The 23,037-nt window shown below is 44.2% G+C and overlaps 1 protein-coding gene across 1 annotated transcript; it reads left to right on the forward strand.

Annotated features, from left to right (window-relative positions):
- The first annotated feature begins 1,080 nt into the window (after nt 1–1,080).
- APMAP (adipocyte plasma membrane associated protein) lies at nt 1,081–23,037 on the forward strand. Its single transcript, XM_080342323.1, has 9 exons — nt 1,081–1,198; nt 2,449–2,565; nt 5,662–5,777; nt 16,825–16,917; nt 18,912–19,028; nt 20,197–20,371; nt 20,796–20,930; nt 21,302–21,494; nt 22,551–23,037. Exons 1-9 carry the CDS (start codon nt 1,107–1,109, stop codon nt 22,758–22,760), a joined length of 1,248 nt encoding a protein of 415 aa, XP_080198449.1. The 5' UTR covers nt 1,081–1,106; the 3' UTR covers nt 22,761–23,037.

Raw genomic sequence — 23,037 nt, forward strand, 5'->3', positions numbered from 1 at the left:
GGATGTCATTTTACTCCTCTGTGCCTCTGTTCCCATTGCGGAATGCTACTCATGAGGCCCTGTGGTGGAAAGGCTTGTTCAGGAAAGCGGGTGCCTTTAGGGAACAGTGCTGCTAAGCTCTCTTGCAGCTGCTGAGCCTGTAGCCTGAATTCAACCTGAACAGCGACCTGAAAGGCACCCTCCACCTCCCCTTTCCTGGCCGCAGCCTGTGGAAAAGCCAAGTTTTGTTACTAGGCGTGATGCCAAAGAGCCTTTCCTATTCCTTGACAGCACGCAGCTGGGGCGGTCACGTGTTCCAGCCCGTGCCTGTTGAGCTAAACTTGTTTAAAACTTTTTTGCAGTGTTAACAAAGCCGTGGGTCTGCTCTTGGCGCCGGCATCCTCCGTCCTTCTTGTAATGCCGCTGCCCCCAAGGAAGGCAAAGAAGCCAGAAAAATCTCAGCACGTCGTGTTACCCAAAAGAGGAGCAAATACTATGTTGCGGGAGCCCGCGGGCTGACAAAGACGGGGGGCGCGGGTACCACCCTTCGCATCTGGGTTGTAATCTCGTGAGCGCACAAGATGTCATGAGGGACAGGCAGCTCTACCCGCTCACACCCCCAGCGCGGGTTGGCCTTCAGCGTCCCGGAGCCCCGGGCTGCATTCTGCCCTCCTGTCCCACTGGAGACCAGTTCCCTGCCGCAGGAGGAAAAATCACCCTGTCCCTCCCTCCTTCCCTCCCTCCCTTGCGGTTTCCTGGCGCCATCTTGCGGGCCCTGGCGCTCAGGCTCGCCGTGCCAAGGCCGCGCCCGGGAGGGGAACAGCTGCAGCACCCAGCCCTGCCCACGGCTGCCCCAGACGGCCCACGAGGCAGCGGTGGAGCTCGCTGAGATCCCCGTCGCAGTAGGGTAGCTACCAATACGCACTGCCCGCCCACCGACTCCCGAAGAAACCCCTGGCCCTCCGCCTCCCGCCCGCTGCCGCGGGCAGCGGCTCCTCCCTGAGGGGAGAGCGCGGGCGTGGTCTGGGGTCCGTGGGGGCGGGGCCAGGGGGCGGCTCCTTGGGGGTGTGTGGAGGGGGCGGGGCAGGTGCGCTGCTGCCGCGCTGGTCCGTTGCAGCGGGGCCAGCATGAATGAGGCGGAGGGTCTGCGGCAGCGCCGGCCGTTCCGGCCACAAGTCATCACCGAGGACAGTCCAGCGCAGGAGGCCAAGGAGGGCAGGTGGGCCCCGGCGCGGTCCTCCTGGGCGGGGAGGGAAGAAGGGCCGTGGGGTGGGGAAGGCCTAGCCTGGTGGGAGAGGAGGAGCGGGCTGCGGGGGGCATGTGTGACGGCAAGTATTCAAAGAGCCCGGGCCTGGCTGAGGTGAGAGGGTATTCGGGTTGACCCGAGGGAAGAGCCCGGTCTGGTCGGGGAGCCGAGGAGGAGAGGTCGTGGTGGATTGGGGGTTCCGGCCTGACCTGGGGCTGTAGGGTGGTGATTGGGCCCGGCCTGACGGAAATCTGGAAATGTTGGAAGGGGATAGGCTCCACTAGCCTGACCAGACCCGCCCCAGGTGAGGGAGGCCCTGGTCTGGGGCAGAGTGCCCTGGGAGAGGCTGTCGTGGGTGAGAGTGGGTGGAAGGGTCTGACCGCGCTGGGGCCTCAATTCCCCACTTGTGACTGACAGCACAGGTTGATTCTGTGGCACTCATGGGTGTCAGCCTGTGAGTCGCCCCAGCCTCCTCTGCAGTGGGTTTTTCCCACCAGAGTGCTTGTGCTCCTGCTGTAGCTGGCTGACAGAGAGAGGAGAACACCTGCTTCTGCTGAGCTGCAGGAAGAGACTGTAACAAAAAAAAACACGGTTTAATCTGTGGCTGTGGTTTTTTTCCTTGTTTTTGATTTTGTACTGTGCTGTTTGTAGTTACTTTTGCCTTCTCTGAGAGACTGCAAATAATAAGATGTAGACCTTAATACCTTGTGAATACATTTAACTTTCCAGTTAGCTATAGCTTTATTCAGCATGACTGTAGATAAGGGTAGCAGCAAACAATCACTGAAGCTTAAAAAACATTTTTAAAATAAGTACCAAGGCCTCATATTTGTTCTGAAAGTGTTTTATTTTCAGGGAATACTTCTTAATTGTCTTGATTTCCTAGCCAAGAAATAACAGTTATCCTGTTGTGACTTGCACTGATTTATTGTGGGTGTGATTAAGTCCTCTAAAACTCTGGTTAGTCTGTTTACATTTGGCTGTAACTGTACCTGAAACCTGTACATGAGAATACCTCATATGATGTCAGTATGCTGAGACTGTGCCTTTCACTTATCCTAATGAGTTCAAAATGGGCTTTAAAGGTCATTCAGAATGGCGGTTGGGCAAAAGTATTTCTGTTTCCTTTTGTGAAGAAAATAGGCTGTTAAAAACTTTTTAAAGACTGCTGTATCTAAAAGCGGCTTAGCATGTTAATCCTGTTTCTTGTCTGGTTTTGGCAGTGCCTACAGCAGCAAGGTGTTCCGTATTACCTTCTTGACTTTGGCTACATCTGTAACTGTGCCTCTGCTTGGAGTAACTGTTCTACTGGATTGTCCTATAGACCCTCAGCCTATAAGGTAAGTTCTTGCTTTGTTTTGAAATAAATGTCATTGAAGTGTGACTTCTCATATGTGTTATGTTGGTTTGTTGTTGCTTTTTATTTCAGCAAACAAGAGTCAACTGTGTAAAGTGGTTCTAACTGGATTAAGAAATTGGGGAGTGATTGCAGCATTAGCCATTGCCATACCTGCTTCCTGTACTCAGTCTGTTTCTGAGCCCGCTTCTGCAGTTGTGTGTAATTACTGATCATTGAAGGAGCTGAGTTACTTTATTTGACCATTAATCTAGAAAATTATTTTCAGCTGTCCAGGCTGTCAGTGGAGCTTGTTATCACTTACATGCACTCTTGCCTTCTGTGAGACAAGAAGTGCATTTTCACTAAGGACTGAGTTTTACCCTTGCTATTCTAGTTCTGTCAAAGAGACTGTTTGTCTGAGGATGCAAATTGAAATGGATAACCTGACTGGGTTGATTTGGTGCTTTGTATCAGCGAAACCATATGGTGATGTTACGTTTAAATGCAGATCTCATAAAGCAGTGTAGTTGGGTGATTTCTGCCCTGTCTGAATTCATAAACGTCTGAATCGAAGTCTGTATCAAATGTGTAGTGTAACAGTGAATCAGCTACGTGAGAAGATGTGACCTGTGTTTGGAGAAGTTGTGTGTGAAAGGCTTTGACTGCTAGCATAGGGTGGAGCCAGGCTGTTTAGTGCTCCTGGCATTTTTAAGCAAGTGAAAATGCTCATTCTGCTAAGTATTTACGATCAACTTGATAATTCCTTAATGAAAAGGAACAACAACACTGTAAGTATTTCTAGAGTTCAAAGAAACTGTTGATGTGGTAATTCTTAAAGCCAAAAGGTTATGTCTATAAGGATTTTCCTTTTCTATAGTCCTGGTAGAATTCTGGTCCAGGATAACATTATTCTGCAGGCTTACATTTTGTACTTCAGGTCCCTTTTACAGGACTATTCTTTCTGTCCAAGTCGATGGCTTATGTTGCTGTACTTAATTAGTTTCTTAATTAGTTTCTTAACTTCACTGCCAGAAGTGATTCCTGTCTGTATAACAGATAGAATGATTCTGTGTGATGTTTGTTAAATGTTTTGAAAAAGCTCAAGGAGGTAGATGCCGTCTGAATCAATCCCTTCAGCGAAAGAACATGTAGAAATCTCATTTGCCAATAGTGATGTTATTCCTATAAGCTACTGGAAATAACAAGAAGAAAAGAGGGGTAGAGAAAAAAGCTGATGTGATCTGTGAAACTCCATTTGAAGTGTCTGCAGCTCTGATTTAAGTTCTTCCTCTGTGAGCCTATTTTGGATAATATTGATCCCAGGGGAGATTTTCTGCTTACAAACACAACTGTCCAAAGTTTCCAGCAAATGAGTTCCCTATCTGAAGCCTGTTATCATCATTTGAAGCTCTCTAATGCTTGGAAGAAGGGATGGAAAGTGAATTTATGTTAGGATTGTGAAGACAACTCTGCTGTAAATCTTCCCTGGACAGGAGCTAGTAGTTCAGTTGGCTTTGCCACTGCACTAATATATACTTAAAGGAAAGTTTGTTGTCTGCAACCAGACAGGTGAAAGTATGTATTTTTCTCTCCTTCTGAATTATTTGTGTTGTGAACCTGTTTTTATCAGTTGTCATGACTTTTATAATTTGCAATTTCATTATTTTTTTCCCACAAGTCACTGAAGCTCTAGAAATTTTCACCATGTGAGCAATAGAGTTGCAATGTGGTTCCTGTCAAATAGATCCTGGATCCTGTGAACCTAGGCAAGTTTTGCAGTCAAACCTCATTTTTTTAGGATTCTACAGGTGGAAGGTGTTTGCTTATGATCATCCAAGGAGTTATTTAAAAAAAAAAAAATTGAGAAATTCTTTCAAAACTTGACCTAGAGAGCTTTAGGATGTGAATGAACACCTAATGAGCTTAACACTCTGGGCATGTATGCAGCTTTTACTAATAACTTGAAATAACTTAAAATCTTTGACTTGCAGGGTCTGAGGTGGCTATGTGTGTGTTTTTAGGAACCTGAGAGACTGAAACATATTTGAGTTTGTCCGTACAGTTAAGGCTGGTTTTGAAGCACTGTGGTTTGGAGCCTGGTATTTAAGTTGAATCTGTGTAGGCATCTTACTGCCTCCATTCTCCATGTCTTTGTAGTTGGTTTGAACTCCAGTTGGCTTGAATTTGGCTATTTATGTGAATAAGGCTTGCAAAATTGGACCTTATTTTGTCATTTTGAGATTTCAGTTCTATAAGCTTTATGTTTATGTGCAATTTATTCCTTCGAGTTGGTCTTTCTCTATGGAAATGCATTCAAGTCATTAATGAGAATATATATTTTAATATGGTATGAAGCCGTGTGTTCATGTGCTCAAACTACTAGAAGACTTTTTTTCCCCAGTTGTATGCTAATTAGTAAATGAAAAGTGTTTTTTCTCCATAATGAAATTGCTACATGGTATCAGATCTCAGTATATTGTAAAATGCTGGCCTTTTAAATTGCTTAGGAATTTTCATATATACATCTACTTAGGAAAAATATTCTGGTACAAACAACTCATTCGGCTGAGCAAGAAAGCACTTGTTTGTTTGTATTGTGGCAATGTGGAAATGTTTTGCCTTTGTGTAAGACAGATTAACTGGGAATGTGTTGTTGGACTTTGCTGGGGTCCAGTCTGGGAAGGCCCAAGCCAGAGAGATTTTTTTTTTTAATATTGCCCGCGGTGAGATTAATACACAAACGAGGTCAGATGCTGCTTAACTCAGAAAATTTGTTGAATGTTGGTAGGGAAAGTAGCTATAGGACAGTAGGAAACTTGGCAACCAGCAGAGACAGGCTGGCAAGAGGAAAGTTACCACCATGAACCCAGGGTCCAATCGGCTGCTCTGGCAGCAGAACCAGAAAGTTTTGATCCTTGATGAACAAGAGTCAATTTTTCAGCTTGTCATGCGTTTTCTTTTTTGAAAAATGCTCTGTGTAAAGCATAGGTCAAGTTTGGAGGAGTTGGCAAACTAGGAGAAAAGTGATCCAGTATGTTGCTCAAGAGTGTTTGCAGATATGTGCAAAGGATCATGAGGTCTGTGTTCTGTTTCGCAGTTTGAAGGAACCTCCCCTCCTGATGGGTACACTAGAGCCCAATGTCAAGTTGCGAAAAGCTGAGCAGTTATGGGAAAATCAGCTGGTCGGACCAGAGTCCATTGTCAATATTGGGGGTAAGCACTGACAAAATAAGCTTTTAACAAAGTGTCTTTAAATGTTACTCCATTGCTAAGGTTTTGTTCAGCAGTATAGCTCTTGGATAACAAATTCTGGAAGTTATTTTGAATATGTAGGTTTTTTAAAAAAATAATTGTTTTATGCAGCAAAATGTGGCTGCTGTATACTGCTTTTCTCGTGTTTCTCCAGTATAAAATAAATCTTGTTGCCGGATTAAAAATCCCGGTCTTCCAGGAGTGAAAGCAGCAGCAATGCAGTCAGGGTCTACTTATGTTTGAAGGAAGTGGTCCCATTTTTCATTTGGCTAGCTCTTAACTGTGAATTAATATTTACAGGGTACTACCTACTACTCTTTTGATGCTCATTGCCTCTGAGGGAGCAGAGTTTTGTGGTGTTAATTTTTACTTCTATGATGGAAAAAATCTCAAATTGATAAACAGCATATTTACATTTTAGTGCTGTTGCATGCATTACAGGTGCCATCCTATACTTCTCTCTTATGGTACATGTGTTCTTTCCAAATCACCAACCCATGCAACCTCTGAGCGGTTTCTTAATGAGATGGCTGAACCTGTGATGGCAGGATACCTGCTCAGTCAGAAACCAGCTTTGTACAGGGGTTGTTCCCTGTGCCTTCTGAAGGGGGCTGAGACTAGAAACTGCTCTTTCCATGAGTCCTTGACTGTTTTTATGTGAAAAGAATAGAGTGTGAGAGTTGTAGGCATCCTTCAGTGTAAGAGTTGGTCAGTAGCTGTATCATTTATTTTACTTCTGCTTTATCTTCTAATGAATTAGTAAAATATTTCTTTAAATATTTTGGCCAGCAAGAAACTACTGTAAGTTTCTTCCTCAGATTAGGCTTTTTCTACCTATGTTAACAATGTGCTAAAGGGATTACTTGAAGCCACTGATTCTTTTCTGTCAGTTAGTTTCATCAATCTCATTGGAAAGTCTTTAAGGAGACCTTCCTGCAAGAGGCAACTGGCCTGTGGATGAAGTAATCAGCCTGACTGGGAATAAGTTTTGTATGAATAAATGTTGAAGTCTTCTTATTCCCTTTTAAAAGTGTAATTAGGAAACTTAAGTTTTAAGTTAAATTGGAGGTGGAAAAGTCCAAGCAATGGGCTCTACTGATCCAGCAGTCTTTCATTTAATTTGGTTGTATGGAAAAGTTTGTGTGTTGTTTGTATTCAGTGTGTGCTGGGTCGTCAAGATGGGGTTAATTTATACACTGCCAGGACATCACAGAATCACAGAATGTTAGGGATTGGAAGGGACCTCAAAAGATCATCTAGTCCAATCCCCCTGCCAAAGCAGGAACACCTAGATGAGGTCACACAGGAAGGCGTCCAGGCGGGTTTTGAATGTCTCCAGAGTAAGAGACTCCACAACCTCCCTGGGCAGCCTGGTCCAGTGTTCTGTCACCCTCACTGAGAAGAAGTTTCTTCTCAATTTTAAGTGGAACCTCTTGTGTTTCAGTTTGAACCCATTACCCCTTGTCCTATCATTGGTTGTCACCGAGAGGAGCCTGGCTCCATCCTCGTGACACTCACCCTTTATATATTTGTAAACGTTAATGAGGTCAGCCCTCAGTCTCCTCCAAGCTAAAGAGTCCCAGCTCCCTCAGCCTTTCCTCATAAGGGAGAGGCTCCACCCCCTTAATCATCTTTGTTGCCTTGCGCTGGACTCTCTCCAGCAGTTCCCTGTCCTTCTTGAACTGAGGGGCCCAGAACTGGACAAAATACTCCAGATGGGGTCTCACCAGGGCGGAGTAGAGGGGAAGGAGAACCTCTCTCGATCTACTAACCACCCCCCTTCTAATACATCCCAGGATGCCGTTGGCCTTCCTGGCCACAAGGGCACAGTGCTGGCTCATGGTCATCCTGTTGTCCACCAGGACCCCCAGGTCCCTTTCCCCTATGCTGCTCAAATCTGGGTATTCTATACCATAAAAGGTCAAGCTAAGGTTCTTTCATTATTACTGTTGTTACCGCTTATTGGGTTTTTGTTGTGGTTTTTTGTGTTTGTTTTTTTTTCTTCGCTGTTCCGTTAAACTGTTCTTATCCCAACCCACGAGTTTTGCCTTTGTTTTCTGATTCTCCTCTCCATCCCACTGGGGACAGGGAGGGGTAAGCGAGTAGCAAGTGCTGCTAGGAGTGGGGGGTGAGGCTAAACTATGACAGTCCTTTTTGGCGAGACATGCAGGAGAAATAAAAGGGTTGGGATAACGACAGGGCTGACCAGAGTGTGTTAAACATTGTTAATTAAGTGGTCACGATGTTTCTGTCTTTGCCCACGTGGCTGTGTCATCTGGATTCCTATATGCACTGTATGTTTTCTGCGGCTCTGTTTATTACATCTGAGGAAGGGATTAGGTTTATTATCTTGTTCTCCCTTATGATATCAACCTATGAGATTGTGATTTCATTTCTTACACCTCTTTACTGGCATTTTTATAAGATATTGTTGATATTTCCTCACCTGGGCGCCATCTCTCGGAATTGATGAGTAATTGCACCCAGGCTATGGAGAGGACATAGGCAGGTGTTTCTTCACATCCCTTTTCTCCTCCAGTTTAGGTCCAACAGATTTTGCGGATTTTTGAACACCCTAGGGATATTCAACCTAGCATGCTCTTGTTTTTATGTCTTCCGAATATGTGTCAGGTCATGTACAAGGTTACAAGAGGATGTGTTAAGAATATCACCCATAGAATTACCCCAAGATCATGGGTGGAACGGCATATGGGAAAATATGGGCAGGTATCTATAGAATCTTTTGCCTCTGATGGTTTGGAGTTTCACTTCTGAACAGCTGTGAACAGCTGCAGGACTCTGAGGATAGAACAATTAAAAGGAAAATGCTCTGGTTACTTCAAAGAACCACATCTTACTGCACTGTGCTGGGCCCTGGCCAGTATCTATCAAACACTGCTCGATGCCCTGTAGCACTCCCAGGGTCAAGATGGGGGTGACAAACTGACAGATACTATGGCTACTCCCACCCTTGTGCCAAACACTGCAGCTGCTCAAACTCCAGCGACAGGCACCATGGCTACCCAGACGCAGGCAGCAGGTGCTGCAGCTGAATCAGAGAACAAACCACTGTCTGTATCAGTTGCCCCTTTCCAGAAAAAAACAAAACAAAACAAAAACCACCACGAAGAAATGAGTTTTCTTATTGAGGGAAGACGATGACCCAGCCTCATCACAAGAACAGAAGGTGGAGACAGAACCAGAGATAATCATCCCGTCTCTATCCCCACTTGAGCTGTGAGTTATGTGAAAGGATTTCAGCTGCCAGGATGGCAAGCACAGCGTTGCTTGGCTGCTCTGATGCTGGGATAATGGGGCTGATGGCTTGGAATAATAGGGTAGGGAAGTGAAGCAACTAGGATCCTTGTCTAGGGAAGTGTGCATTGACCATGGCAATTGGAAAAAAGACACAAACCCTCAGCCTCTGGAGGTGACTTCTGTGGGGTATGAAGGAAAGATACCTCTTCAAGGAAGATGTTACCTGTCACCCAGGCAAGTGGACTACTGTGGAGAAAGGTACTAGAGGGAATTAGCTGTTCTGGAGGTGGTTTATAATGACACCAACAATGATGGTGTCATTGATGCCGATGAAATTTGGTGCACACAACCTGTGTGGTGGAAGCTCCCCCGGCATGCACCATCATCCTATGCCAGCTCATTGGCAGTAATGTCCTGGAAAGAAGGCAAGGGACAAACGGCGGATGAATTGGCTGACCAGCTCCGGCAATATGAGGGAAATCTATCTTCCTCTCTGCAGGCCTGCATCTCGGCTGTGGAGAAACTGCCAGATATGCTAGCTGAAAAATTATCCCAAGAGTTACAGCATTTTGAAGACGTTACAATCCCCACCTGTATGGTCTAGGGTCTCAGCTACTTGGAATGAGCGTCTCTCCGATCGAGACAATATAGAGGGTATACAAAACAGGGCACCCTGTGTTTTTTTCTGTGTGACCATGGAGAAGACATGGGGAGGTGAGATGGGCAACCTACCTCAGTCCTAGAGGCACAGGTACATGCGTTGAAAGGAAAGACAGTCACAAGAGGAGATTATGACAGGAAAAATGCTGCTCCGGTTTCCAGCAGGCAGTTCCCCAGACAGAGTAGAAGAGCTGATCTTGCTTCTTATCCTCTTGAAGGGACTTCTGATTCATTCTTGCAAAAAAGAAGCAATGAGTACCATGACCAGGTCTAGAGGGGCCCTGCTTCCAGTCAAGTGGAGGAGAGGGACAGATGAGGTTTTTGGGCTGTGTGGATTTGATGGCCTAGACTCAAGAGTACAAGGCTCTGGACATTATTCCATCTGGTGGACTTTATTCCATCAAACTATGAAAGGGCAGAACCCATCAGCATTTGTGGAGTGACCAGGGGATCCCAATAGTTGACTGTATTAGATGCTGAGGTGAGTCTGACTGGAAAGGACTGGTAAAAGCACCCAATCGTGACTGGTCCGGATGCTCCATGAATCCTTGATATAGACTACCTCAGAAGAGGGTATTTTAAGGACCCAAAAGGGTACTGGTGGGCTTTTGGCATAGCAGCCATAGAGACAGAGGACATTAAACAGATGTCTACCTTGCCTGGAACCTTCTGTTGTAGGATTGCTGAGGGTCAAAGGCCAGCAGGTGCTGATTGGTACTGTGAAGGTGCACTGGTGCAACATCCCACTAACTGAAACTCTCTCTCCATAAGTTGATTTGTTAACTGGAGGGCCAGGGAGTGATCAGTAAGACTCACCGACTCTTTAACAGTCCCATATGGCCAGTGAGGAAGCTCAGTGGAGAGTGGAGACTAACAGAAGACTCTCATGGCCTGAATGAAGTCACACCACCATTAAGCGCTGCCCTGCCGGATATGCTAGAGCTGCAATATGAACTAGAGTCAAAGGCAGCCAAGTGATATGCCACAATTGACATTGCTAATACATTTTTCTCTATTCCTTTGGCAGCAGAGTACAGGCCACAGTTTGCTTTCACCTGGAGGGGCATCTAGTACACCTGGAATCAACTGCCACAGGGGTGGAAACACAGCTCTACCATTTGCCATGGACTAATCCAGGCAGCACTGGAGCAGGGCAAAGCTCCGGAACACTTGCAGTATATTGACAACATCATTGTGTGGGGTGACAGAGCAAAGGAGTCTTTGAGAAAGGTGAGAATAATCCAAATTCTTCTGCAAGCTGGTGTTGCTATATAATAAAGTAAGGACAAGGGACCTGCACAGGAGATCCAGCTTTTAGGAGTAAGATGGCAAGATGGATGTTGTCAAATTCCAATGGATGTGATCAACGAAAGAGTGGCTATGTCTGCACCAACTAATAGGAAACACAGACTTTCTTGGGACTTGTGGGATTTTGGAGAATGCATGTTCCAGGCCACAGTCAGATTGTGAGCCCTCTCTGTCAAGTGACCTGGAAGAAGAAGGTCTTTGAGTGGGGCTCTGAGCAGCAGCAAGCCTTTGAACAAAGTCTTATGAGGAGTGGTTGAAGGAGATGGTGCTGTTTAGCCTTGAGAAAAGGTGGCTCAGGGGAGATCTTATTGCTGTCTACAACTACTAGAAAGGAGGTAGTAGCATGAAGGGTATTGGCCTTTTCTCCCAAGTAGCAAGTGACAGGACAAGAAGAAATGGCCTCAAGTTGCACCAGGGGAGGTTTAGATTGGATATTAGGAAAAAATTCTTCATGGAAAGGGTTGTCAGGGATTGGAACAGGCTGTCCAGGGAAGTGGTTGAGTCACCATCCCTGGAGGTGTTTAAAAGGCATTTAGATGAGGTTCTTAGGGACATGGTTTAGTGCTAGAGTTAGGTTAGGTTATGGTTGGACTTGATGATCCTGAGGGTCTCTTACAACTGAAATTATTCTATTGTTTTCTAAATTAAGCAGGAGACAGTCCCTGCTGTGGCTCTTGGGGCAGTCTGGGTAGGACAAGATGTTAAAAATGTGCTCTACACTGCAGCTGAGGAGAATGGCCCTACCTGGAGCCTTTGGCAGAAAGCACCAGGGAAGACTCGAGGTCGACCTCTGGGGTTTTGGAGTCAGAGATACAGAGTATCTGAGGCCTGCTACACTCCAACTGAAAAGAAGATACTGGCAGCATACGAAGGGGTTCGAGCTGCTTCCGAAGTCGTTGGTACTGAAACACAGATCCTGGTGCCTCAACTGTTGGGCTGCATATTCAAAAGGAAGGTCCCTTCTACTCATCATGTGACTGATGCCATGTGGAGTAAGTGGGTCACATTGATCACACAACAGGCTCAAATGGGGAACCTTGATAGCCCAGGGATCTTAGAAGTGATCACAGACAGAGAGTAAGGATTTCAGAGTATTGCCAGAAAAGGAGGTGACATGTGCTGAAGAGGTCCCACTATATAATAAGCTACCTGAGAATGAGAAGCGATGTACCTTGTTTACTGATGGGTCCTGTCGCATTGTGGGAAGGCATTGGATGTGGAAATCTGCTGTGTGGAGTCCCACACAGCAAGTCTCAGAAGCTACTGAGGGACAAGGTGAATTGAGTCAATTTGCAGAGGTGAAAGTCATCCAGCTGGCTTTAGACATTGCTAAATGAGAAAAGTGACCAGTGCTTTATCTCTGTATTGACTCATGGATGGTGGCAAATGCCACCAATGGTGAGGCTGGTTACAGCGCTGGAAGAGAAGCAACTGGCGGTGCAGAGGCACACCCACCTGGGCTGCTGAATTGTGGCGAGATATTGCTGCCCAACTAGAGAACCTGCCTGTAAAACTGCACCACGTAGATGCCCATGTGCCTAAAAGTCAGTCCACTGAAGAACATCAAAACAACCATCAGGCAAATCAAGCTGCCAAGATTAAAGTGGCTTAGGTAGATTTGGACTGGCAATACAAAGGTGAATTATTCATAGCTCATTAGGCCCATGATGCCTCAAGTCATCAAGGAAGGGGTGCAACATATAGATGGGCTCATGATCGAGGGGTGGACTTGACCATGGACACTATTGCACAGGTTATTCATGATTGTGAAATATGCAGTATGATCAAGCAAGCCAAGCAGTTAAAGCCTGTGTGGCATGGGAAGTGATGGCTAAAGTATAAACATGGGGAGGCCTGGCAAATTTATTATATTACACTCTCACAAATCCAACATGGCAAGCCCTATGTGCTTACTATGGTGGAAGCAACCACTGGATGGCTGGAAACATATGCCATGCCACTGCCCAGAAGACTGTCATGAACCTTGAAAAGCAAGTCCTATGGCAACATGGCACCCCAGAGAGAAGTGAGTCAGACAATGGGACTCGAAATGAGAACAACTTTTGGGCCAAAGAGCATGGCACTGAGTGGGTATATAACATCCCTTACCATGCACCAGCCTCCAGGAAAACTCAAATGTAAGATAACTTCTCTAAGAGCAATGGGTGGTGGAACTTTTAGAAATTGGGATTCAAATTTAGCAAAAGCCACCTGGTTAGTTAACACCAAGGGATCTACCAATTGAGCTGCCCAATTGAAGCTTCCACACACTGTAGAGGGGATAAAGTCCCTGTGATGTGAATGAAGAATGTCTTGGGGAAAACAGTTTGGGTTACTTCTGTCTTGCGCAAAGGCAGACCCATCCATGGGATTGCTTTTGCTCAGGGACCTGGGTACACTTGGTGGGTAATGCTAGAGGATGGAGGAGTCCGATGTGTACCTCAGAGGGATTTGATTCTGGGTGAGAATACTCCCATGATGTGAATTGTACTGTATAAATGTAGGAGCAGTAACATTTATACAGTCCTAAAATTACATTTACAGTCACAGTATCACAGTATGTTTGGGATTGGAAGGGACCTCAGAAGATCATCCAGTCCAATCCCCCTGCCAGAGCAGGACCGCCTAGATGAGGTCACACAGGAACATCTCCAGGTGGGTTTTGAATGTCTCCAGGGAGGGAGACTCCACAACCCCCCTGGGCAGCCTGTTCCACTGCTCCATCACCCTCACTGAGAAGAAGTTTCTTCTCAAATTTAAGTGGAACCTCTTGTGTTCCAGCTTGGTCCCATTACCACTTGTCCTATCATTGTTTGCCACTGAGAAGAGCCTGGCTCCATCCTCATGGCACTCACCTTTTATATATTTATAGACATTAATAAGGTCCCCCCTTAGCCTCCTCTTCTCCAAACTAGAGAGACCCAGCTCCCTCAGCCTTTCTTCATAAGGGAGATGCTTCACTCCCTTAATCATCTTTGTTGCCGTACGCTGGACTCTCTCCAGCAGTTCCCTGTCCTTCTTGAACTGAGGGGCCCAGAACTGGACAAAATACTCCAGATGGGGTCTCACCAGGGTGGAGTAGAGGGGAAGGAGAACCTCTCTCGATCTACTAACCACCCCCCTTCTAATCCATGCCAGGATGCCATTGGCCTTCCTGGCCACAAGGGCACAGTGCTGGCTCATGGTCATCCTGTTGTCTACCAGGACCCCCAGGTCCCTTTCCCCTACACTGCTTTCTAATAGGTCATTCCCCAGCCTATACTGGAACCTGGGGTTGTTCCTGCCCAGATGCAGGACTCTACACTTTCCTTTGTTAAATTTCATCAGGTTATTCCCCACCCAACTCTCCAGCCTGTCCAGATCCCGCTGGATGGTAGCACAGCCTTCTGGCGTGTCAGCCACTCCTCCCAGCTTAGTGTCATCAGCAAACTTGCTGATAGTACACTCAATTCCCTTGTCTAAATCATTAATGAATATATTGAATAATATTGGCCCCAGTACTGACCCCTGAGGCACTCCACTAGATACTGGCCTCCAACTAGACTCCTCACCATTGACTACCACTCTCTGGCTTCTCTCCTTAAGCCAGTTTGCAATCCACCTCACTACTCTATTGTCCAGACCACACCTCCTCAACTTAGCAACTAGAATGCTGTGGGAGACTGTGTCAAACGCTTTGCTGAAGTCAAGGTAGACCACATCCTCTGCTCTGCCATCATCCATCCACCTTGTTACATTCTCATAAAAGGCTATGAGGTTGGTCAAGCATGACTTCCCCTTGGTGAAGCCATGCTGACTGCCCCTAGTAATCCTCTTATCCTTCATATGCCTTGAGATGGCACCAAGGACAAGCCGTTCCATTACTTTCCCAGGGACGGAGGTGAGGCTGACCGGTCTATAATTGCCCGGGTCCTCCTTCTTGCCCTTTTTGAAGACTGGAGTAACATTTGCTTTCCTCCAATCCTCGGGCACCTCTCCCATTTCCCAAGACTTGGTAAAGATGATGGAGAGCAGTCTAGCAATGACTTCAGCCAGCTCCCTCAGCACCCGCAGGTGCATCTCATCTGGACCCATGGATTTATGGATGTCCAGACTATTTAATTGCTCCCTAACCCAGTCCTTTTGACCCTTTGAAGGCAATCGTGAGGCTGATGTGGCCCCCAGTGAAAATGAGTTTGACACCTTTGCTATACACCATGCTAACAGTATTCAGTAAGTACCTTTCACATTAATGAAGAATGAACTTCAATAAAACAAAGTGCAGTAATGATGGAACTGAAGCTTGCTCCAACAACTGGTATCCAGCCATCTCCTCGAGGTCAACACCTTTGACATGCAAACCATGAACAAGAACTAGGTGTTCCAGATTCGACATGCAACAATGCAACAGTCCAAAATGACACTTCATCTTTCTTGCCTGTCCTGATAGTGTCCAACATCATGGGCTCAATGAACATTTCAGAGGAATGAGACTATGCCATGAGCTAAGGGAGAAAATACCTGTGTGTATATATATGTGTGTATACGTATTTAAGGTGTCAGTAATTAGCTGAAGCACATGGGTGAATGCATGACCTAAGCATGACATAAATGGTATAGAATAAGGGGTGGAATGTGCTGCGTCGGTCAAGATGGGATTAATTTCTACACTGCTGGAACATCTGGGTATTCTATACCATATAAGGTCAAGCTCAGGTATAAAGGCGAGAGAATCCAGGGACACGTTCTCTCTCGTGCTGAGTCCGGAGTGGTCTGGATCAGCTCCTACTTGACCATGCAGTTTGGTGCTTTTGTATTTCTGGTGTAAGTTGTGGTTTAGGGCAGGGGGGAGCAGTTTCAGTGTGAGCTGTGGCCGTGGCAATGGGGGAATTTCAGTGCGAGCTGCGGCGAGCGCCTGCTCACCTCTGTGGAGGGGCTTCCATGTGGTGAGACCAGTGTGGATTGAGTTGTGCTGTGTGTCTATTGCTTGTGTAGGTCCTTTCACTATTGCTGTTGCTACTGCTTCTTCGTTTTGTGGTTGTTTGGGTTTTTTTCCCCTTCTCTTTGCTGTTCTGTTAAACAGTTCTTATCCCAACCCACGAGTTTTGCCTTTGTTTTCTGATTCTTCTCTCCATCCCACTGGGGAGGGATGAGAGAGCAGCATGTGGTTTTAGCTGCTGGCTGGAGGGGGCTGGGGCAAAACTACAACACAGTGAATCTGTCTTATGCTACCACATGGCTTGGCATGAATACAGTAATGTGGCAATGCTTTTGATTTGGGTGGTTGTTCAATTGCTGTGTTTTTTGTAATTCTCAGAACTGAAACAATATCAGCATTGGCAGGTGTCCAGCAGCCTGTATCACAATGAGAAGTTTCATCTAGTCAGCCTCTCGTTGAAGTGTGCTAAGATGGACATAGTGCCTGACTACATTTTAGGATGATGTAGAAATTTGCCCAGAGGGATCAATCCAATGACTAGCCTTTAAGTTGTTACATCCATCTTTAACCAAAGATTTGGACCACTTACGGGTGAAAAGCTTCATATCCCATATGCATAACTCCTAAGGCTTAAATCCTTCCTCTTTTTTTTTTTTTTTTTTTTTTGAGCTGGAAGAAATCTAACTAAATACTCTTATTTGCCTTCATCTTTCCCTCTTTATTCTTTTGCTGTGACTGAAGTAGGCTGTTATTTCACTGTCTTTTAAACATGAATTCTACTTCATGCTAGTAGAAGGGTCATGTATAAGGATGTTTGCCACTACAGTTTTGTAATCAAACTAATCATACCAGTTGTTTTTACAGATGTGCTATTTACTGGGACAGCTGATGGGAAGATTATAAAAATTGAAGATGGGGAAATAAAAACAATAGCCAGAATTGGCCATGGTCCTTGTGGTGAGTGAATACAGTGTACCTGAAAATGTCTGGGTCAGGGTTTGTGTTTATTAAACTGGTGTTCTGTCTGGATTGCTCATGCAAGTTACGTACCTCTGTAGAGGTTTGTAACAGAAATACTAATATATTTGTATGAATGACCTATGAGTGAAAATATGTATACAAGTGCTGGAAGGAACAGTAGAACAGAGGGGCAAAAGAATGAAAATGGATGCTCTTAATAACAAAGGACACTGTTCCCAGCAGTAAAATTTAGGAGTGTGGGTTTTTTATGTCATGACTACAAGGCCTACACTCTTGCAAGGCTGCAGCATGGATAACTTGTTGGTAGAAGATCTTGCATCTCAAGACCGGGAGGAATATGAGGTTGAAGTGCGTCACAAATAACATTCCTTTTCTGGTTAGTCGATCTAGAAAAAGTATGTATTCTAAACAAGAAAAAAGTATGGCAGCAACCTGGCCTAATATTTATGGAAGCTGAAATCAGGAAAATTCTGAGGTGAAGGGCCACCCCATAAAAACTTAGGACTCCTAAACAAGTGTGAGTGAATGAACTCTGAGATAGTGTGTCAGTGGGAAAGATCAACTAATTTAGAGACTTAAAAAAGAAATATCACCTTCCCCATCTGCAGAATTTTGCCTTGCATTTTATTGTACTGATTTCTCTTCCTGTCTTTGTAAGCACAGCGGGGGTTTGTGGTGGCTGCACCTGCTTTAGCAGAGATCATCAGTTGGCCATGAGATTTCTGTTTTGTCACCACTAAATTGCCATTATTTCTTGTTGAATTCCACACCTCTTTCTGAACCACTTACTTGCTTCATTTAATGAGACTTCTGGAACTAAGTGAGAAACTGGTAGCAGCTTGTTTATTAAAGGAACCATTTCTATAGGGAAACTTAGCGTTGGCCCTCTCAGTATTGCCTGGGCAGCCTGAGAAGCCTGGCTGCTCTTTGTCGGAACTGTGGGTGGTTTTGTTGTAATGGTGTAGAAGCTTACATGAGGTTCTGCAGCATTTTCCTGGTTGCTAGTTAGACAGAAATTATGGGCAGGAACTGTTGCTGTCTTTATGTAGCTCAGATGACCACATTCATTATTTTAGCTATGTCATTTTACATGGATGCTCACATGATTTGGCTCAGGACTGATTTAGAAGCATTTTCTTGGCTGCCTAACAGGTAGGACAGCCTTGGCACTGACAACTAACTAAGTCTGCTGCCACTGGAAGATGGGCTTCCAGCTCCTGATTAGACCTGAACGTGGCTTAGGATGGATATGAAGAATCACCTTTCCACTGCTCATTTCCATTGGACTCGTACAGCCTGGAAGCGGTGGGAAGATTATGCTGCCCTGTTTCTTTGGGGCCAAAGAGGTAGTGGAGAACCTGTAGTTCCATCTTGCCTTCCTTGAGTTGGGGAGTGCAGTGGAAAGGCTGTGGCTGACTGACTTCTCCAGAAGTTTGTATTGCTAATATTTCAAACTACAGATGTTCTAAAGTCTTAGTCCTTCAGGACTCAAGTGGACAATTTTTTCAGATTTGCAGTATTCCCCTTCTTCCTCATATAGAAGTCTTCAGTGTCCATATCTTGAGAAACCATTTGTTTCATGACAGTGTTGGACCTTTCCAGAAAAAGGAAGTTCCAAAATGTGCATTTTTTTTAATTAAAAACAAAAAAAACCACAACACAGTAAAACTGATTGTTTCTGCAAAGAAGCATTCATTTAAATCCCTTTTTTTGACATTCAGCTCTACTTGGGGCAGCGCTTAGCTAGCTACCAGCCTGGCAAATTATATTATTATCTCTAGACTGGTGAAAACATGGAAATATTTGTTTTGCTCACATCTAGGATGTGAGCATCCTAAGAATAATTTCTTTAATGAATGTGTGTGGTGCTGGCCATAGAGTTTTATTAAGCTACAGTTTGACCTATGTAGGTAGTCTGAACGCCTTCTATTTATTTCTATTTGGAAAACCATTTAAATTTATTTCATAAGGAACCCATGAAGATGAGCCAACATGTGGAAGACCACTTGGCATCAGAGTGGGGCCAAATAACACCCTTTTTGTGGCAGATGCTTATTACGGACTCTGTGAAGTTAATCCTGGTACAGGTATGAACTTTCTGCTCAGGTGTTCTCTTCCACTACCAATCTGGGCTTCATTTGCAGTTTTGCCAGACATTGCAGGCAAAACAATGCCTGCCTTCTTTGTAAAGTGGTTTGAAGCTGTCTGGATGAAATATGCCATGCAAAAACTTCATATTTATTTTCTTGTAGCAATCGCTCCCTCTTTATATCTGTCTGTCTGGATCAGTTACCTGTAGCTTATCTTTTGGTTGTCAAAACTGGTACCTCAGGATCCATGAAGCCCTGTGTAGCTCTTTTCAGTTTTCATAAAGGGAAAAAAAATTGCTGTTACATAAACTTTTTGTCATGTTTGCTGTACTTTTGTTTCTGCCTTGATCTCTCTGTGTGGTAGTGAAGAGCTTGTAACTTCCCCGTAACCTCAATCTATAGAAAGTGAAGAAAGATCTCAGTTTTAGGAGCTGTGCTGTCAGAAAGCAATAGTTGCTTTCATATAGGATTGATTTTTCTGACATCTTGCATCTGCAGATTGGCTTGAGGTGAGGAGAGGGAGGGTGGCCGAGCGCTGGGTGGGATATAACCCCAGGGCTCAGACTGTGTGGCTCTGGGAGGGCATGATCAAGGCCTCCTCTTTTGATGTCAGACAGTTGCCATGCTAGCTTAGTTGTGACAAAAAAACAGCCAAACAAACAAACTCAAACTCCATGCCCAAAGATTATTTTTGTTAATTTTTAGCAAATCAATTATTTGCCCAGTAGTATGTGGCAGAGCAGTTTAGTGAACCTCCTGATGTTTTAAATGTTTTAAAAGTACTATTCTTTGTTTCTACAGATTTACAGGGAAAGAAGGAAGAGTGATTGGCTTACCTGCATCCTTTTAGAGGGTTGGGACCTGAGTTTGCGCTTTGTTTTATATGAGCTTCAGAAGTGTGAAAAGTCTGGCACTTATCAATAGGGAGCATCCTCTACTGTTTCAGTTTTTATGAAGAGTATTTTCTCCTAGTTATTCATGTTTGGTGTTGAGTTGTTCCATTGCAACCCCAAACCTTATTATTTAACAGGAGCATGAATGGAAAAAAAAGTGTTTGCTGATTTAATGTTAATATTTACCTTTTTTCCAAGGCAGGACATATAAAAACTTGTCCTGTGGGTTGTTTGTTTGTTTGTTTTTTTTATTTACTTCTCATTGTAACCAGGTGAAATTAAAATACTTGTGTCAGCCAAAACACTAATTGAAGGTCAGAAGTTGTCATTTGTGAATGATCTTACAGTGACCCAGGATGGGAGAAAAATCTACTTCACAGACTCCAGTAGCAAATGGCAAAGACGAGACTACTTATTCTTGATTATGGAAGGCACAGATGATGGGCGGCAAGTATCTCTTCCCCATAGGAATGAACTTCACCACTTCTTTGGTCGTGAAGTTGTTTTTCTTTATAAAGCACCTGTGCAAACACTGCACTGCCCAGGAGAGAGTGAGAAAATGTGTGGATGTTTCTAAAGAGACCTGCAGTGAAATAAATGAGATTCCTCTTTTTCTTTCAAGAGGACTTGCATGGAACATCTGTTTTAAAAGGGAAGGTGTTAGCAATTATGTTCAGTCTCAATCCTTCATGGATGCTGCCTCAAGTGGTTTAATATTTCTCCTGCGTTCAGAAACAAATGCTTCTTTGCTATTCTGCCTTTTTAACTTAGATGAAGTGCCTGTGAGAGGAGATAGAATGCCTGGAAAATGAAACCAAGATGAATAAATATTTGTCTGCACTCAAAACCATATGTAATGCTTTATTTTTAGCCTGCTTGAATATGACACAGTAACAAAAGAAGTTAAAGTCTTGATGGTGGGACTGAGGTTTCCCAATGGTGTCCAGCTCTCCCCTGCTGAAGACTTTGTCCTGGTGCAGGAGACAACCATGGCTAGAATCAGGAGGTGAGTATGACTTTGCTGAAATTATTACTACCCTCTTGTTAGAGATTGGTTAAATAAATTAGTTGAATGACAAAAGATACCCTACACTTCATTCAAGCCTAGTTATCAATGGCAAAGAAGGTGGCCTTCCTCAATACTTAATTTTTTCTTTCACTGTAAACAACTGGACTGCATAATCGTAGGCTCCTTGAGCATAGTGGAGTAAGGTGACTTTTTCTGGGGAGAGGAATGTGACTGTGCTGTATTCCCCTATAACAAAATATGGAGAAAAAAAAATATTTTTAGATTTGTGAGTGAATTCCTTTTGCAAACTTTATTAACTAGACTGCTTTAGTTCAAGATGTCCTAATCGTGCTGTCTGTAACTTTCAGGTATTATGTGTCTGGGCTGATGAAGGGTGGAGCAGATATGTTTGTTGAGAATATGCCTGGACTTCCAGATAATATCAGGCTGAGCAGCTCTGGAGGATATTGGATAGCTATGTCAGCTATTCGGCCCAATCCAGGATTTTCTTTGTTGGATTTCTTGTCTGAAAAACCATGGATTAAAAGAATGATATTTAAGGTAAAAAAAAAAAAAAAAAATCTAAACCCTCACCTTTAATATAGGAATGGAAGTGATAAATATTTGTTTGTCCTGTTTCTTCCACTTCAGAGGAAGATTTAAAAATTTTTCTTTTGTTCTGTGGTTAAAACTGTTGTGGTGGTCCCCAGGTAGAACAGTCCTTATATATTTATAGGTAGTAAAACTAAAACTTGCTTCTCTGACTAGCAGGTACATATCTCTTGACTTGCCTTCCATCTTGAGTTCAGGAAAGAAAAGGAGACTTATTTTTGCCCTAGCCATGCAGCAACACAGGATCTACACTTCGATATATGAAGATGTTGTCTTCATACCTGAAGTACCTACATTATTTATTGCCAGTTGTCCAGAATGCTTTCTGGACATGGCTGTCTGGGAAGTCTGACCTGTTCTAATGACTACCCTAGCCATCCTAGGAGACAGTGTGTATGTTATGTATGCAACTAGGTGATACTTGGTTCTGACTCAATATGCGTGTTGTTAAGTCACACTCCCCTTTAGGATGAGCAACAATAATGTATTTTGTAAGGGATATTTGATGCTAAAGAAATGGCATGGTGCTTTTTAAACAATACAAAGACTTGAAAATACTTCTGTTCTTAAAAAAACCTTGAACAAACAGTGTTTAGGATTGAACTGCCATTTCAGGTAAACAAATTCTGTACTGTCCCTGTAAAACGTGTTATCTCTCCTGTTGCAGTGCAGGAGCCATAACAAACTGATGGTGAGGAGAGCATGATGTCTGCTGCTTGACATCAGCTGCACCAGAACAAGCTGATGTCTCCTGAGTGGACATCTTTCCAGCCTCGTGCTAGAACACTTCTGCTGGTCCCTTTTTTTTTTTTTGAGTTGGTTTGTCAGGTGTTAGTCTGTTAAGCTCATGTAATCGTGTTTGTTCACGGTGTGTACTTATGTTTGTAGCTGCTTCTTCCAAGGAGGGTGGAATGGTTTTTGACTGTATAAGTGTGACATACATTAATAATTGTGGAGAATGAAATATTTTGTTGTTAATTTTCCTTTTTTTTTTTTTTCTTTTAGCTGCTGAGTCAGGATACTGTGACAAAGTTTGTGCCCAAATATAGCCTTGTTGTTGAACTTAGTGAGACAGGATCCTACAAAAGAAGCTTTCATGATCCCAATGGAGTGACGGTAGCTTATGTTAGCGAGGCCCATGAGCATGATGGATATCTTTACCTGGGGTCCTTCCGGTCTCCATTTATTTGCAGACTTGATCTTCAGCATATTTAACTGCCCACCCATGATGAAATGCCAGTGTCCTATAATACTCCAGAGGTAAGAAGGAAGCATGTGCTTGAGGCAGTGTGGGACCAAGGACAAAGTGGAAGACAGTCTGTTAATGTGCAGTAGTTCTGTTCTGTTGTCATAGAAAAATGTACAGCTTGCTGTACCTGTCCTCTTCCTTGGTTTGACTGCTCTTGCTTTGGACTTGGCATGTGTAATTATTAATATCTGAGGAGTATGGTGGGGCATCTTCATACTACAACTGTAGTATGCACCTTAGAGA

Source organism: Nesoenas mayeri (assembly GCF_963082525.1).
Source record: "Nesoenas mayeri genome assembly, chromosome: 3".
In the NCBI taxonomy this organism is placed as follows: Eukaryota; Metazoa; Chordata; class Aves; order Columbiformes; family Columbidae; genus Nesoenas; species Nesoenas mayeri.